This window comes from Myotis lucifugus, unplaced genomic scaffold (assembly GCF_000147115.1).
Source record: "Myotis lucifugus unplaced genomic scaffold, Myoluc2.0 scaffold_1, whole genome shotgun sequence".
NCBI classification, from domain to species: domain Eukaryota; kingdom Metazoa; phylum Chordata; class Mammalia; order Chiroptera; family Vespertilionidae; genus Myotis; species Myotis lucifugus.
Genome location: NW_005871049.1, coordinates 4,702,793 through 4,721,636, shown reverse-complemented (window position 1 = coordinate 4,721,636; position 18,844 = coordinate 4,702,793). Strand labels below are relative to the sequence as shown.

General features: G+C 40.7%; 1 protein-coding gene across 1 annotated transcript in view; it reads right to left on the bottom strand.

Annotated features, from left to right (window-relative positions):
- Window positions 1-640: 640 nt before the first annotated feature.
- Window positions 641-18,844, bottom strand: part of FAT4 (FAT atypical cadherin 4) — a 150,824-nt gene continuing 132,620 nt past the window's right edge. Inside the window, exons 12-17 of the mRNA XM_014454892.2 lie at window positions 17,339-17,424; window positions 16,298-16,477; window positions 13,526-13,650; window positions 11,470-11,687; window positions 5,834-6,095; window positions 641-3,674 (exon numbers count right to left, since the gene is read on the bottom strand). Of these exons, the coding sequence (XP_014310378.1) occupies window positions 1,816-3,674; window positions 5,834-6,095; window positions 11,470-11,687; window positions 13,526-13,650; window positions 16,298-16,477; window positions 17,339-17,424 (2,730 nt within the window). The 3' untranslated portion in view covers window positions 641-1,815. The remainder of the gene's footprint in view (window positions 3,675-5,833; window positions 6,096-11,469; window positions 11,688-13,525; window positions 13,651-16,297; window positions 16,478-17,338; window positions 17,425-18,844) is intronic.

The window sequence follows — 18,844 nt, the reverse complement described above, 5'->3', positions numbered from 1 at the left end:
TATTTATGCACAGATGGATCCTGTCCTGGGCTGGGCTCCTTTCCTGAATTGTTTCGCTCCTGGGTAACTACCTGCAGATAGAAGTTTGTCTTGGCTAAGGTCGGCAGAATTTGTTTCGAATTTATGCAGCGGAGTGATCAAGGACTTAGACGGGCATGAGGAGGTGAGCTTTCACTGCCATTCTTTCTGTACCACTGGACTTAAAGGAAAATTTGGGAGAAAATGAAACCCAGACATTTTCCCATAATTAGCTTTAATTCACTGCTGCTCCTATAACTATAAGCCTGGTCCAAAGCTGGCCTTCGGTGAACATACTCTACTGGGAAGTTCCAAACATTTATTGCCAGAATGCTTACACCAAGTTCACAACCAAGTCAGTCCCCTAAGACCCAGGCTAGTCGAGACTCATTATGCTCTTGGGAAGTGCAAGAACTCTGACAGGTAGGAATGCACTAACTCAACCTTAAAATATCTGTCCTGGCAATTATCCACACTCAGGTTTTTTTGAAAGAAAATGAGGTTACCCATGTATATGGTTCAACTTGCCATGCCCTACTGACAAGGAGAAACTATTTTCAATCAGGGGAAGAAAATAATGTTGAGAGATGAAAATGTAACATTACGCTCTGAATGCAACATATTTTAAATAAATATTTTAATTCTATTGTTGGCATTTACAAGTAGAAAGCATACAGTATGTTACAAATATCAAAATGTGAAAAATATGAACGTTACATAAGTAACAAATGTAAAAAAAGTATTTTCTTACCTTCCCGGAAAGTAAGAAAACTATTCAGCATAAGAAAATATCAGTATCAAAAACACAGCTTAGGTGTAAAAAACAAAACCCAAAACACGTTTTCACAAGGTATTAAAAAATGATCTACAAAATGACAGAAAGTAAGAAGTGATGAAATTTGACTTTATATAAATTATAAAAACTGGGTACTTAGGGTACATGCTAAATGGTTGAAGAGTGTGTCCAATCATAGGCTTTGCTTAGGTCAATTCTTTAAAAATTTAAAAGCGTAGAACATTTTTCAATAAATAACTTTCAACAGTGTCTCTGAGAGGCGCGGCTGGGGCCTTCCTCCACGGCAGCAGGCGGCAGTGTTCTGGGACAACATGCAATCACTCTGTTCCTTAGTGGAAAGCCTGATGCAAATGAGACCATCGCTGTTTACACAGAAAAGAGTCAGAAGTTTTAACACAATTTCGTAAGAAAGTTCTAAAGTGCTGAACACAATGACTTAACTTCAGTACCCAAGGTCATGTACAAGGCATTCAAACCTTCAGACATTTCCGATAAACATCGAATATGGAGGCTACGATTCTGAGAAGCGTTAATACTTAGTCTTTCCTTCAAGGGCAGGAGGGCTCTTTTCTACACTTTACAGGGATTGGCTAAACCCTCAAGGGTCTGCAAAGCAAAACGTTAACAATAGTAACACAACGGCAACAATACACAACCCCGCTGTGACAGCCACAAGTTCATTTCTGCAACGGCAATGCTATTCCTGCTTAAAGTCACCACGCGGGCCTTGGCCAAGTAAGAAAAACCTTTCCGAACGCTGCGCCCCGGTCACCGGTCACACCGTACGAAGCATGCAGGACAACAAAGGCAACGGAGCGCGTTCAAATGACAGAGCTGTTCTGCGCCGGTTTCAGCAGCATCATGGCTATTATTTTTGAGTTTCCCTCCAGCACCAGCCCTGACTGGCCGGTTTTGCAAACACGACCCGCCCTGGTGGGTGACCTGCGGGCCGCGGGGGGCGTCCCTTGTGTTCCTGTCTCCTTTGCGCCAGCACACGGCGCTCACACATACTGTTCGGCTTCCCCCTCTTTGGGGACCGGCTGACTGGTCCCACTTTTGCCGTCTTCGTTGGCTGCTGCTTTTTCTGGGAGAGATGCCAAATCCTTAAAAACATCCACATAGTGGCCAAAGCCGGGGCCCCAGTTCAAGAGGTTGTCCCAGTTGAAATTCCCCGCTTGCTGCCCGAGCTTCAGGGGCAGCGTGCTGTCGGCCACGCCGGGCGCCTGCGAGCCCACGGGCGCCCCCTCCGCCCGGCGGCCGTGGTATCTTCGGGGCTTCAGTCTGGCGCCGTAATTATCCTCGTCGTCTGCATCCGATTCGTTGACTTGCGAGAGCTTGGGCATCCTGGAAGTGTAGACCATCGGCTTCTCCCGGTCGTACTCCATTTCCGAGCAGGTGAAAGACTCGTGCGAGTCGCTGTCGGAAGAAGATTCGGGAGCGGGGATGCCATCGGCGGGGTTCCTGGTCCTGGACAGCGGCCGCCGGCAGTCCTCCTCCGAGGAAGACCGGCCGTGGTCCGCGCTGCAGATGCTCGGGTTCCTCGGGCGAGGGGTGTTGAGCCTCTCCACCTCTTCGATGGACAGTCCCACGGGCGGCGAGGATTCCAGAGGGATCTGCCCCATGGGCTGCTTCAAGCGGCTCCCGGGTCGAGAGCCGTGCGGGGCCAGGGCCTGGGGGCTCTTGCTCCTCCTGCCCAGCCTCGTGGGGTAGTTGAAGATGCCCGGCTGGCAGGCGTCCCCGTGCATGTCCGCCACGTTGCCGTCCCGCACGGGGAGGTGCAGCTCCCGCGCCGGGCTGTTCCGGTAGAAGGTGGAGGCCTTGGAGAACGGCGCGGGGCTGTGCCGGGACAGGGGGTTGGGCGTCGGGCAGGCGGAGTGGCTCAGGGAGCTGGTTCGCAGGCCCTGGCCGTAGGAAGGCTGGTAGGTCAGGCTGCTGGCCCCCAGGGGCATGGGGGACTGGCGCGCGAAGCCCAGGGGGCTGTGCCGCTGGATGGAGAACTTGGGGGTGTGGCTGCGGAACTGCTTGTAGTGCTGGATGATGTCTGCGTCCGAAGGGGCGATGCTGCTGGCGTTGTCGATGTCGTAGTGCTCGATCTCCTGCTCCGGGGAGGCCAGGGGGGCGCTGGGGATGGTCTCCGAGTTGTGGGGGATATCGGTCTCGTCGTAGATGAGGTAGGGGTTCTCCCTCTCAATGATATCTGGCTTGGGGTTCCCCTCAGGCTGCTTCCGCACCGTCATGTCGTCCCCGTAGGGGGGGATGTTGTCTGGGTCATCGAAGGCCACGTTCTCACTCCCCTTTTTCTTCTTCTCCTTCGGTTTCTTCTCCTCCTTGGGGTTTTTGGTCTTCTTGCCCCGGCACTGGTTGCAAAGAATCAGGCTGAGGACCAGGAGGGCCAGGACGGTGGCGCAGCTACCCACGATGGCGGGCACGGCCCACAGAGGCAGGGAGATCTCTTCGGGGCCCTGACTCAGAACACAGACATGCCCTCCGGGGCTTCCGGCTTTGCACACCCTCCCCTGAGGACAGACGACACCGAGGCAGGCCACCACCGTCTCACAGGTGCTCCCTGTGTGCGACTCCGGGCAGCTACAGGTGAAGCCGGAGTGCAGGCCTGGCTCGCAGCTGCCCCCGTTCTGGCAGGGGTGGGAGGCGCAGTCCCCGGGGGGCACGCACTTGTAGGCGTACCACTGGTTGATGCACAGTAAGTCGCCCCAGCAGGGGTTGCTGGCACAAATGTTGGGCCCACGACAGCCGATCTTCACGGAGGGGTCCGTCTTGGAGATGGAGGCCAAGCTGTGCTTCCCGCTGAAAGGCAGGCTTTCTCCACCGTACAGCATAGAGGCGATGCAGCCATCGAACCCTGCGGGGAGAAGGAGCCGTGGGCCGATTTAGAGAAAACCAGAGGCTGTGATGGAATCTGGTCAAGAGAAGCTTCACAATCATGTCACAGGCGCTTAGAGACAGCCGTCTAGGAGCCATCATCCAGCTCCAGGGCAATACATCTGTGCATCTGACACGCTAACTTCTTAGCAAGACTTCCACAAGGAAATTGGGGAGGATCGCTCAGATCCCACTCTTCCCCAACATTTATGGATGACCCAGATGGGCTGGATTTGCTTTTTCTCCTTCTTTTTATTTATTTGGTCATCTATTTGTTTCATTTTTGTAGTCTCTATACCAAGAACTGCATACGTAGAAATAAAATTTATTTTAACAAATACTTATAAAGAACACAAAATAGGCCAATGGATTCCATCATTAGATCGTACATTCTCAATGGAGGTGATATTGCTCCCAAGGAGCTGAGCAAAAAAAGGAAGCAAGAGAAATGCCTTCGCTATTATAGTGGTTTGTGGATCTTGAGAGGGCAGATTTAGAGTATAAGTCTATATCTCATGAGGTGGGGATATTGGGGGTTAGAAAAAAGATCTACAATGGCTCCTTAGAAGGTGAAGATTATTTTTTTAAGAAGTTGAGAAAACGTTGCTAGACTAGAGTGTGCTAACCTTGCTAATGTTCCTATTAGCCCAAGACTCTATTTTGTCACTAATAAAATGCCTGATTTACATTGATTTGTTTTTCTAAAACACCCCAAAGGATGAACATTCCTATTCTCAAATAAGCTAAATATAAATGACTTATGGCCTGGACTTGGACTTTGATGCCCTAACTCCATTACTCTCTCATGCATTTTTCAATTTTCCTCTTACTGATGCATCATTCCATCCCAGTGACCTTTCCGTCCCTCATCCATTCTTTTTCCATGAGCTGAGACATCTCCTGCATTTGCTCCTACTCTCTCCGTTTTCCTTTTAGGCTCCTTTCTTTCTCATTCAATCATATCCATGCTCAGTACTTCAATTACCTGCTTGACACTGATAACTCCTAATGGATTTTCAGGGGAAGTCCACTCCTCAATCTAGCCCATCTACCAAAAGGTCTTTCTCAATGGTGCTCCACACCCAAAATGTGCCCTACCAAATCTTGATATTTCCCATAGACCTGCTTCTTTTTGTACTCTTCTGCACTTGCCTTTCTCAGCGGAACTAGCCTTCTTCTAGTGGAAAAGTCAGAAACTTCCTTGAATTTTACCAAAATCACCAACAGTTTGGTTGACTTAAATTTTTAAAAATACTTTTTCCCTATCCATTTCTGTACAACCCCTCTCCACCACACTAGTCAAAGCTCACATCACTGCAATGTTTTCCCAGGTAATTTATGCAAGTTCACTGGTATTCTCCTCCAACACATTCTCCATGGCAGAGCCTGAAAGATCTTTAACATCATGGGACACTTTTAAGACTAATTTTTTAGTTAACTTCCCACTGTTCTGAGAATAAGAACAAAACTATATCATGTTTTAGAAGGACCTACTTCATCCTTTACCTGTGACATCAGCCCCCAAGGTGCTGAATTACTCTTGAATTATTCTACTTTTTTTTTTAGTTCCTATCAAAATAATTCAATCTTTCATATTCTCCTATCTTCATCTTTATAATTCAGATTTAAGTACAAATGCCAATTTTCCAGGAAAGCTTCCCTTTTTCCTCTTTTGGGAAATCTCTTATAATTCTATATTCTCCCTTCACATCATTTGTTATAGCTTAAAATAATATATTTACTTGTATAATGATTTGATTAATGTTTGTCTCCCTTATTGGGCCTTGTGTTCTATGAGGAAAGTGGCTATTTATTAAGTCCACCATTGCACTCCCAGTAGCCAGCATAGGGTTCAGAATTATCTGTTGTGTGAATGAACAAATGAATGAATAAGTGAATAAATATATAAATAGATGCTTGGTGGACAAAGAAACATCAAAACACCATGGGCTGAACTATGACTTGGTAGAACAAATGCAAATGTCTAAGGTAAGTGATGGCCGATAATTCATTATAAACTTTCCAAGGATAGCGATGACATTCTTAGAATACTCATAATAGGTGTTACCAGAAATCTGATTACTTTTAGAGAAACAGCTTTACCTTTTCTTTGTGATTGTACTCAGCATGAGCATTTACCTGTTTGAGTATCTCGATGAGCTTGATTGGGTGGAATTCCTCCAAGGGATATAGTGAGCACGTCGAGGCCACCAAAATTCTGAGTAGGGTGGGCGATATCTCTGTTGTATATCCTGTCGATGGACAGTACTGTGGCTGTTCCATTTTTTCCGATTAGAAAGGTATGCCAGTGGCCATCAGCAACATACACCTCAGGAATATTTCTCTCCACTTTCCCAGCAATTCCTGCATCTGATGTAAAATGTACTTTGCCATTCTTAATCTATAAACATAGTAAAGACAATGTACAATTAAACTTTAACATACTTGAATAAAAACAAAGTAAAACCTTAAAATATTGGTCAGTTCAAAGCAGCTATAATAGATGAAGAGACTGAATATATTAGAGTATACTTACCTATCAAGCTCTATGATTTTAGGTAGCATATACCTTCACATTCAATAGTTTCAATTGTTTTCAAGGTATTATTATATTTGTACTTAATTATTCAAGATGCAGAGAATTATCTTCCAGAACACAATTGAGATAGTAATGAGATGAATGGCCCTTTTAAGATAAGTAAATTAATTTTTTAATGATTTCCTATAATTTTTCAAAAAATATGTTTTTGTTGATTTTAGAAAGAGAAAGCGAAAGGGAGAGAGAGGAAGAGAAACATCAATGTGGGGGAGAAACATCAATTGGTTGCCTCCTGCACATGCACCGACCAGGGATTGAACCAGAAACCCGAGTATGTGCCCTAACAGAGAATCAAATGGGTGACCTTCTTGTGCTTGGACGATACTCAATCAATTGAGCCATACTGGCAGAGCATGCTTTCCTATAATTTAATGGCAATGGTGAGTGTAAATAAAATTGGTCAGTTTAGTACATGGCCAATAATGATAAAAATATTAAAACTACTTGCAAAATAAGTCAATTCTTAGATAAAAATGAAGAATAGTTGGAAAAATAAAGACAAAAATAAATTGTTTCACCTGTCATATATGATACACTGAAATCTTAGAAAGAAATCATGTCTAGTATTTACATCAGTTATTGAGATTAAAAAGAACTATGATGAATAAATGTTGAGTTCTTAATAATGAGGTGTCTGGGCAAGTCTTCACTTTGGCTCTCTTCCAATTTATCTAAGGGATATTCGGTTTCTGTTACTTCGCCCAGTAGAACGTTGGGTAACAGAATGCTCCTACTCCCATTTCCAACCAAGTTTCCAGTATTCCGCCTAGACACTTTAGGAAATAAAATAATTTATGAGGCAGATGAACATTTGGTTCAGAGAGCATCATCCCATCAAACTCCCAGACAGAGCTGGTGCCGGCAGGAGGATGAAGTGACACCATGTCTCAAATGACAGGCATGAAAGGATGGATCAGTTTATGTTGTCACTCAGATCAAATGCCATTTCTCCATGCAACAAACACATCTGGTAGAACTAAAAGTCAGTACATCTGTACTGTGGAAAATATGCCTAACACATTTACATATGTTATTCATATTGTAATATTTTATTAAAGCAGTCTCTCTAGATAATAATATATTTCAGTACCAAACTCAGATAGAAAAAAAGAGAGTTGTGGTTAAATGACAATAACATTTCATCAAATGGGCAACGTCTCATGACATGCGGTAAAAACAGCAACTCGTCTTTGGTTGTAGCCAGAGTCCTTTTTGGAAACCGGCCTTGGGAAGAGCCTTCTCCCAGCTCTGTGTTTCTCGCCTGATGGATCACAACTCATCATCCTTTTATCTGAAGAGGGGTCTTTGGGATATACCACAGAGTGGATTCAATAAGAACATGACAACATTCTTCATGTTTTCCTTTTCCCTAATAATGCTCTACCAAACTCCTGTATTCTTTTTAACTTTCCAAACATCCTGCTAATGTTTTGCTTTGTTCATTCATTTATTTTTTAATCAACAGAACTCTGAATCCCTCATCCCAAGTCTGTACAATATACCTAGCCTCACTTAGAAACAAAACAAACCAAAAAGCTCTGCACCAAACCACAGAATTGATTTGGAGTAGTAAGTCCATCATCTGTTATTACAGAACTCCAACATGGAGAGACACAATACGCCATGACAGACAGGAGATTTGGGGAACACTTTATAGTGTCAACACACTATACACAAGCGGACATTCCTTTTGCTTTTCTGGCTGAGATGTCCTCACCCTCATTTCTTTTTTATCCAGACAGATTCTGTTGATATATTCGCATCTCTTCTCGCATTGCTATTGCTATTCACCACTGACCCTCTCCTCCACAACCGTTTACAACCCCGTCCTTTTTCATTTTCACAGAAAGTGTGTGTTTGCAATGTGTGTGTGAGAGAGATGGAGAGAGAGAGAGAGAGAGAGAGAGAGAGAGAGAGAGAGAGAGAGAGAGAGAGAAGCTGATTTAGAGTATGCAAAAAGGAAGAAAGAAACTGTCAGAAAGAGAGCCAAAGGAAAGAAAGAAGAAAACCAGGGGCCGTGGCCACTGATAAGCTGGCTGATAAGTAAGTCATTTGAACTGGCTCCCAGGCTGCACAAGCACATCGTATTCCTGTCATCCAAATAGCATGCCTGCTCCCAACAGTCACCCTCTTCCTGTCTACTGACTCCTCCTGATTCACTGGTTCTGGTTGTTGTTGTTTTTAATCTACTTACTTCACCTGCCAAGCCCCTTTCATCTCTGAAAAGATGCTTTTCAAAATTTCATACAAAAGAAATGTGCCTTTTGGTCTCTTTAGTCATTATTTTATTCGTTTGCACTGACTTTGCCCTTCTCTTCGAAAGCACTCACTACCCAGGGCACACAATCTGGAGAAGCAGCCTGCTGCCGGGCTGCGGGAAATGCAAGATTTTATGGTGACAAAAATGGATCCTGACATTCAGCCTCTTCCTCAAGGAAGAGGAAAGGCTGCCCCTGGTGTCTTCAACCACATTGCATTTTGCATGTCTTGGCTTAAGGAGATACTGTACAGAAAATGTTCACATGTCATTTAAATGGAACAAGGACTTGGAAGCAGCTTAACGGATAATGCGCAGACCTCCATGTCAGCGCCTCTGAACGCATATAAAACATTTCCTATAGACATGCAGGTCTACTCCTCTCTCTGCTTCTTTGTTTTCTTGGCTTTTAATACACTTTCCAATGAAAATGATAAACACCAACTAATAACATTATACAATGACTCGCATGCTTTGTTTTGTAGTTGCTCCGTTAATTCGGGAACTGGCTCTTTGTTTCCATAGTGGAGGTAGAGTTACAGGCTGAAGACGTTCCTTAGGCCTGGGTTAGGGCAGTTTCTCACTCTGGCACCAATGACATTTTGAACTGAATGATTCTTTTTTGTGGGATGCTGTGTTGTGCACTGTAGGATGTTTAGAGATATGCCATCCCCCCAAACCAGGACAATAAAAATTGTCTCCAGACATTGCCAAGTGTCCATCCAAGGTAACATCACCCCCAGATGGGAATGACTAGACTAGGGGATTATAATATGACTAGAGGCCCAGTGTATAAAAATTCATGCACTGGAGGCGGGTCCCTCAGCCCGGCCTGCCCCCTCTCACAGTCCGAGAGCCCTCAGGGGAAGGAGGCGACCCAGCGATCAGGGGAAGGCGATGCCCCCAGCACACCTCTGCTGCTGCCACTGTCGGCAGCACAAGCCTCGGCCGGCCCTGGTCACCTGAGCCTCAGATGGTCCTAGGCGTCTGGGCAGCCGCCATCCAAGGCTTGCTTGCACCTCAGGCGTTGGCTGGGCAGCTGACATCCGAGGCTTGCCTGCACCTCGGGCTGGCCCAAGGCGCTGGACAGCTGACATCCAAGGTTTGCCTGTGCCTCGGGCTGGCCCTTGGTGGCTGGGGGGCTGAGGGCAGGTCCGGCCGCACCATGCGCCTGCTGCCAACCCCCGGCTGGGCTGAAAGGACTGTGGGACTCCCGGCAGGCACAAGGAGTGGCCGAACCCGCCCGGCCACACCACGTGCCTGCCACCTCCCCGGTGGGGCTGAAAGGACTGGGGGAATCCGGTGGGGCTGAGGGGACTGGGCACTGCCATCTTGTGGCTATGGGTGCCGCCATCTTTGTGACAGAGTGATGGTCAATTTGCATATTCCTTCTTTATTAGATAGGATAATTTTTAAAAGATTGGTATTTTCTACTTCTTATTAAAGATGTGTACATGGAACATACCAACCAGAGTTGGCTTGAATAAAGAGAAATTTTGAGAATAAAGAGGCTGAAGTTTAAAGGTGAACATGTTTTTATTTTTAGTATTATATGTGAATTAAACCTAGCGCTTTTCTATGCATTTTGCTTTTGGCTTTATTAGCTAAGCTTCTAGTAATTTTCAAAATATTGCTTTATAGGTGAAAAAAATTCAGGAAATTTAGGTTTGTTTTCTTAAAGAATTTACCAAAACTCATATAAAATTATGAGTAGAATTATAATATACAAAGTAATGTAGAAAGCAATCAATATAACTAAACTGAAGAAAATGGTTATCTCAGAGATGTCTTTTTTGTGGGATAGAAAGCAGAATGATCGTTTTAGGAATAAAGAATTCTGAGTTGATGGAAAATGCATGTCTAATGAAATTATTCACCAGTGCAGTGCCTCATTTACAATCAAGAAAAAAATAAGAAATGATGTAAAAGCTTAATGATAAATCAATCCACTGTTTTCATGAAATATGATGTTTAAAAATATTTATTTAGAGATTTGGAGAATTTAGCTATAATTTTACTTATAATAATTCTAAAGATACTTAATTTCACAAGGTTTACCAGGAGGTAAGTTGAAAATATGCTCCAGAGTAAAGCCAGATAATTTCAAATGTTTGCCCTTATTGCAGTCCTGCCCTTAAATGTACAGGGTGGGGCAAACATAGGTTTAGAGTTGTGAGTACATGAAACAGAGTTTATTCTTTTTATTTTTATTTTTTTAAAATATATTTTATTGATTTTCTACAGAGAGGAAGGGAGAGAGACAGAGAGTTAGAAACATCGATGAGAGAGAAACATCGATCAGCTGCCTCCTGCACATCTCCCACTGGGGATGTGCCCGCAACCCAGGCACATGCCCCTGACCGGAATCGAACCTGGGACCCTTCAGTCCACAGGCTGACGCTCTATCCACTGAGCCAAACCGGTCTCGGCCAGAGTTTATTCTTAAATTATTACTTATTAATCATTGTATTATTTTCCATAAGAACAACTGTAAACCTACTTTTGCCCCACCCTGTACATATACCATTGTTTGAAATAATTCTTGGAGAAAAGTATTTTTCCTTTTCAAAGACACATTATCCTTTTGTTTTACTTTGTTTAAAAGTAGGGGGAAAAGCAATATAAATTTTTATCAGACAACATAGATCGCAACAAATTCTTTCCCTGCTGGCCTACCTAGCAGTGCTCTCTACTCTAAACCAAGACAAAAGTGTTTAGAAACCAAAGCATGCAGATCTTTGTTACTCTGGCCAATGCCTGGGAAATAGCTAAGATAGACGATATTGGACTAGTGCCCAGCATCAGTCGGAACTCTAATGGGCTGTAAGAGCAGAGGACAGAAATTGTGGGAGAAGTGATTTAAACCATGACACAGCAGGCGGTCTAATCAAATGAAGTCACCATTAGCTTTTATCTTACCTTCACAGTAGTATAATTGCTGCTTTCTTGGATATGGATTAAAATGCCATTCTCGCTTCTCGTCCTGAACTTTACTTCCAGACTGTTCACACCAAAAGGCTCCATCGTGGCCCCCCGTATGCTCTGTCTTAACAGATATTCCCGCTTCTCATTCTGACTCATGTGGTAGTCCAAGCGCCCTTTGCCTTCCAATGACAAGGCAGTGTCAGGAGTAATAGCTGCAAGCCAGCAAAGAAAGGGACAAATAAATGCACCCATTATTTCCTAAAGAGTGTCAATAGGTGACAAAACATTATAAAAAGGGACAATAAAAATATTGTGTTTAGAATTAATGTCTCCCAATTCTCCTATTGAAAAAAGAATTGCCACATGTGAATTATTGTAGGAGTTGATTTCAAATGCTTAAATCCATTTCAGAACCATGAAATGTAAAACATTTTATGACACACATTAATCATTTGGGAAATATTCAATAAATACTTGATACTTGATATAAATTATGAATATCTGAAGAGATTGCCACCTGTTAAAATTTGGGGGAAACACAGTGAATCATTATTTATTTATAATGGTTTACTGTGTTTCCAAAATTCATAAATGAATATATATTTTCATAGTTAAAGTGCTTTGCAATCTTTAAAGTCTCTAGCAATTAGAAACTTGAAGAAAAAATAATCACATATTTATATTTGTAACTGACTTTATGATTAGTAATAATCATACAGAATTTAATTTATCATCATTTATAATTATGACTTATCATAATTTGATAATGTTTTCACACTACTGAAGTGTGGCAGTTTGTTATAGCACCATAGCTAAAGAAAAAGCATCAAATTAGCATAAAAGGGCTTCAGCATTCAATGGTACATGTCAAAAAGGCAAATTTTATAGTATGTAAATTACATTTTTTTCAAAGCAAGATATTTCTAAAGCCAATGACACATTTCATATTCAGATATAATTTGGCTCCTACTTATTAAATACTCATTACTTTAAAAAATATGCGTCAAAGTCCTTTTGCTATGTTGTGATTTTAACCTAAATAATTAAACACAATTATACCTCTTCTACTAACATTTTTTATTATAGTGTCCTTAATTTAATCATGAATTTCTATTTATTCTCATATTATAATAGAACCAAATGACTCTTTTAAAAAGTAGTCAGTTAAATGCAGTGATTTCAGTACTAACCTCTTATTAGAAAATGAAGCAATTTTTATAAAAGAGAGCTCATTAGGGTTGGATAGTTAGTGGATGTACAGCTTGAAATTAGAAAAAGCCACAGTCTAATGATGGCTTGAACATCATTAATATCTTATTAACATTAGGGTTTAGAAACAAATCACTAATAAAAGGATTTAAAACCAATTTTAATAATTGAAAGTTAAAATTCAAGTATCATTTTAATTGTAATAGATTATAATGCATTGTATGATGTTTTGAGTCCTGTGTTCAGTGATTTATCATACTATTTTTCTACCAAATATAAAATATTCACCAGAGAAATATTGCCAAAAGGCAGATAATATGAAGCCCCTGGCCTTGTAGATTGCCTAGCTTTCCTAAAGGTAAACCAAACATAAGTGATATAATTTTAAAATAGAGCCCTAGCAGGTTTTGCTCAGTGGATAGAGCGTCGACCTGCAGACTGACGGGTCCCAGGTTCGATTCTGGTCAAGGGCACATGCCCAGGTTGTGGGCTCAATCCCCAGTGTGGGGCTTACAGGAGGCAGCCCATTAATGATTCTCTCTCATCATTGATGTTTCTATCTCTCCCCCTCCCTTCCTCTCTGAAATCAATGGGAAAAAAATACATATATATATATTAAAAAGGAAACGAATGATGTATTTAGTAAATCATTTTAAAAAGATGTCACTCTTCCTCAAGTTAAAAATACAAATTTTAAAATGTCACTATATTCACTGATGATTGCCCATTTAATATTTTCAATATTTAGAATGAAAACATAATTTAATTCCTTGTTTAGGAGCATATATCTATATTGTCATAGTTACTATAATTTCCAGTGAAAGGTGAGACGCTTGCATACATTTTTCACAGTATTTGCCAGTCAGCCCCTCTTTGCAGTGACACTGCTGCCATGACCAGTAATCCGTGCACGTGCCGCCGTGCTGGCAGGGGCTGCGAGTACACGCGCCTTCCAGTCTGGGGCATCTGAAAGCAAGTCACAACAAAGACTCAGAAATCACAAGACCAGGTGGGAGAAATGTGTTAAAATTAAACACAAATGTTTATTAACCTGCTTTGTTTCGTGCATTCAATTCTTTGAAACTCAAGTGACAACATTTATAGCATCTAATCAAACTGTGACAAATGACCTGCCTCATTCATAAAGGAGAAGATTAAACAGAGTAACACCTTACACGGTAAAGAAAAAGAGGTGATAATTTTTTGTTTAAATTAATTTTAAATGGAGCAAGTCATCTTGGCCCAATAACCACTGTAGTTAATGTGATCTCTGGGCTACATATTTATTTGAAGGCACATCTCCTCCACCAGACAACTCATGCAACTAATGTTTATCAAATGTCTTCTGTATAGCAAGCGCTATGCCAAGCATGGAGATAATGTGATGAAAAAACCCCATGTATTCATGGAATATTTGTTTTTCCTGTGGGGGAAATGGGCAAAAAACAAATTTAGACAAATGTTCAAAGATGGAAGTTCTATGGAAATGGTGAGACAGAGAATGGGTATTGGGGGTTTTAGGGGTTGCTGGGTCTCTAGATTAGGCAGTGAAGGAAGGACCCATCACTTTTATAAAGACCTAAACAAAGTGAGAGAGCAAAGTAAATCTGGTAGAAGATGGTTCTGGGCAGAGGAAACAGTCAGTGAGAAAGCCCTGTCATGTGTGAGGAACACCAAGGGGCCCAACATGGTTAGAGCACAGAGACAAGGGGAAGTGTAAGAGTGTAAGTCGATGTAGTGAGGAGTTAAGGGGGAGGCCTGACCATGAAGGACTGGTACGTCAGGGTAGGAACTATGTTGTTTTTAAAATATCATTCTGGTTGCTGGTAGATTAGATGTGACATGTGTCAGAAAGAGAGGGGCCAAAGGTAAGTCTAAAAGTTTTGGCTGAGCCGGTGGGTAGATTGAGCTATTACTACCTGAGAGGAAATCTGTGGAAGGAGGAGGTTGGGAGGAGTCAGGAAGGAGGGCCTGAAGTTCAGTTTTAAACTAAAGTTTGTGATATTTGTTAGAAAATCACACATGGAAAGTTGAGTAGGGTGTTGGACATGAAGTTCAGAGGACAGGCCAAGTTGATGATAACTATTTAAGGGCCACCGGCTTTAGAGATAGTAGCTAAATCCAAGGACTATATAAAAAGTAACTTCAAGAATGAAAATAGATACAACCTAGAGGAGATTAAGGAGGAGAAAGGAAGAATTATAGTAGGAAACCAGGAGTATGCCATGTGCACAAACTGATAAACTACTTTTAGGGAGAGAGAGTGGTGGACTGTTCCTAATATTGCTGACATTCAAATATGATGAGAATTGACCACTGATTTTAGCAAAAGAAGTGAATAATCACTTTGATAAAGATTGACCAGTTTTTCAAAGATAGAGAATTAAGGTGGTAGAAAAAAGGAAAATGGGATTAATAAAGGTGTTTTTTTTTTTTTTTAAATAAAATGGGTGACATAACAGCATGAAGTGAGATGAGAAAAAAACAGTTGAGTGCTGGAGCACTGTTTTTAGAAAGTTTGTGGGATGCAGGCTATTGCTTGGTCTTTGTGGGAGTAGGAAGAGTTCATTCATAACAGGTTACAAAGTATGCTATAGGACACATGGGCAGACGTGGAGGAATGAGCTTTGGGGAGTTTTCATTCGACTGTAAAACTTTCTGAACTTTGGAAGCAAATTCATTAGCTGAGAAGAAGAGGCAGGGGATGTTTGAGGTCTGTGGAAAGAGGAAGCATGATCTAGTCATGAAGAGAGTGTGAAAATTATTAAGCTAGGGGAATACACTAAACTGCCAGGCAATATTATGTCCACACTCGAGGTTAGTAAACATGAATTTAAACAGGCTACAAACTCCTCAGGAGCTCCAGGCCAGGTGCCCACCTCAGGATTTAACTCACTAGCTGGTTGACTTGGGGCAAGATTTTACAAGTCTAAGTAGCTCAGTTACTTCATCTGTGAAATGAAAGTACATCTACCTCACAAAATGATTGTCAAGGTTAAAAGAACTGGTAGTGTAAAATGCTAAAAATACTGCTGGTGCATATAAGATATCAATAAATGTTGGTCTTTGTAGACACCAGATAAATCTGAAATTTAAAAAATAAAAGTGAATTCTCAAATTTGGGAGCTTTGACATAATTAGTCTTTAAGTCTCTTTATTCGAACATATTCAAAGAGAATGACATCCATCATATCAAAATAAGATATGTTTAGAAATAAAGCTCACCTTATTAAGTATAAGATAAAGTAATATTTCCAGTGAAGCTCCAGTCTTAAATTTAGAAACTTTCATGACAAAGTGATGAAAATTAGACAAAAATTCTCATTGAAAGAGAATTCAATTTCAATTTACAAATTTTCTGAAAAGTCATAAAATATATAATTCACATGAAGCACGATTTGAGGGGAAATCACTATTAGACTATTCCTTATAAAAAGGCATATATCAAGGCAACAAATTATGTACACATACTACCACTCTAACCTTTGATCATGCAGATACAGAAGAATGGATACTTTTAGGGCTTTGGACACAGCAATTTCATAATTTGATGGTCAATTATCATACACTTTTTGCATTTTCTTTAAAAGGGTAAGAAATAAAATTGCCATACTGGTCTAGGATGCCTTGAGCAGCCAGAGCTTGGCTGGGTTCCAGAGGCCTTCCATTCACTGCAAACTCCATGATGCACCCAATGAAATCATGGCTTTCCACGTGTCCTCTCCTCTGAAGAACTGGGTCTAGCGATCTGATACCTCCAACTGTGACTCGATTTGGCTGAACGTCAAGAGTCCTTCATAAGAAAGAAAAGTATGTTAGTACCGACATGATAGATTTTAGCAGGTTTCATTTAAAAAAAGTGTGAAGATAACTTTTTCTGGCAGGTGTCATAGGATGGTAAATTTGAGTGGAAAACATTACCGATGTGTAGGTAATGTCCACCAGACAGATACCTACAGGGTTATTTAAGGTCTGAATAATAATAAAACTTATAGAAATGGTATTTGCAGATAGTCAAGTGGGATGTATATAACTATGTTGAATTAGCAAGGAGCACACTATCAGAAAGAATATAAAATGCATTAGGAGTAGGGACAACTCTAATGTTAATGTCAGATTACGCTTTCCCTTCACTACAGAGATGATAAGGAATGTCAATAAATTGATTACTGCAAGGGATTATGTGACACTGTTTATTTTTCTGTTTGTTACTATTTCTACTAAAGTTACTTATGTTTTAGATAGGGTCATGATGTGTTCCACTTTGAAGTGCTATTGATAAATATCTGTCAGAACTTGTCACATACAACGTTCAGAGACTGTGTCTAAAAGGGGTGGAGCCCTTATCCTAGCCTTGCAGGACCCAAGTCACATGCAACTATTTCACCAGGATCCTTAGAGTCTAGGCTATGTGCATCTTTCCTTTCTGCAGCTGTATTCTCATCCTGGCCACTTCATTTCACACCTTCTTTTTAAAAACAAATTTTGTACACTACTTATTAACTTTTTACTTTGCAGCACAACAATCTCTTTGGAGAGGATGAAATACCTTAAATTTTGATGTAATACTTTGCATAACAAAATTACTTTCAATTGTGTAATTTCCTTTTTAATGTCAAGTAATGGTAAAGATCAAACTAACAGTTGTACGTACCAATCATCTGAGATGGCCACGTTACTGACAGTGCAGTATCCTGGTTCTTGGTTCTCAGAACAAGAGTCCACAGTTAAGGAAGCTGCCTGTACAGCAAGAGAAGGAAGCGTTTAGCCAAGTGCTACTGCCCCCAGTGTCCTTTCCAGCCAACACTGCCTGGGGCTGGTTTCGATGTGGACATGATTTTAAAATTGTGATAACATATTGATTCAGCATAATAAATACAATACAATAGTAAGTTATAGACACATATTTCTTTGATATGCCTAAAACTAAATTGTGAAGGAATTAATATAAGGGGTGGGAAAGTGCTTTAAAAAACCTTCTCCAGGCTCCTTTTTTATAGATGAAAGAATCAAAATGCCATAAACATCTCTTAGATATTATACAGTGGGTCTGAGACAGCTTCCTGGAGTTACAATAGTGATAAGCCTGTTTATTCTACTAGCCAACTAGTCTAGCAAATGAAAAACACACACATTATATTTCTGATTTTTTAAAGTCTTCTTCCAATAATATTTCATGCATATGTACAAAAAGATTTTGAAAGTACAATGTACATACTATTATAGCAACCTAAGAATATTGTAATACATGCATTAAAGTTAAATTTTTGAGATAATGTAAAGAAATAAATTAGATGCTTTTTTCAATTATAAGAATCATTATTTATAAAGAGTATGAGGTTGAAAATCTGCATATAACTGTTGACTTCCCAAAACTTAAGTTGTCCCTCTTTATCTGTTAATTCAGGACCCCCTGTGGATACCAAGTTAGGTGTATGCTCCCTAGATAAAGTGGCAAAGACCAATGAGTGCTGTCAGCCCTCTGCCTCCTGATCCTGGATCAAACAGCACAGGTATTTATTGAAAGAAATCCACATATAAATGGATGCACACAATTCAAACCCATGTTGTTCAAGGCTCAACTGTCTATGCAAATATTAATTTATAAGAATGGTTATCATTTGAGTTTAATTTTAACAGCAGAGCAAGTGTAAGAAGCAACACATGGAGGTCCAGCAAGTTGACCAACATTGCTCTTACATGCAAAAGTATCTATCTGGTTTTCAGTCTTCCCGAATCAAGTCACTTTCATTATGTATAGAAATTATTCATTTCCTTAATATCCCATTTTTATCAATATTACATATGATTTTGAGGAATTGTCCATAAAATGTGTACTTAGATGAGAGACTTGTAAAGGCATATCTTAAATACCTTACATTTCAGAAACAATGAATGGGGTCAATGTATAGTTTATTGTGCATCAAATATTACTAAAGTATTTTAAATTATTTCTATCAGTTAATTGTTATAACTTATAAGCTCCATACAATGAACTCTCACAAGCCATGTAAGTTTTTTTCTTGCCACCTTTTCAAGGAAATCATAATAAATACTAACATTATAGGAAACATTTACACTTCCAATTCTATGTCAAGACTTTTTTTTAATGTCCCATTTAGCTAACTCTTTCAATAATTAATAATTTTCCAATGTTCTA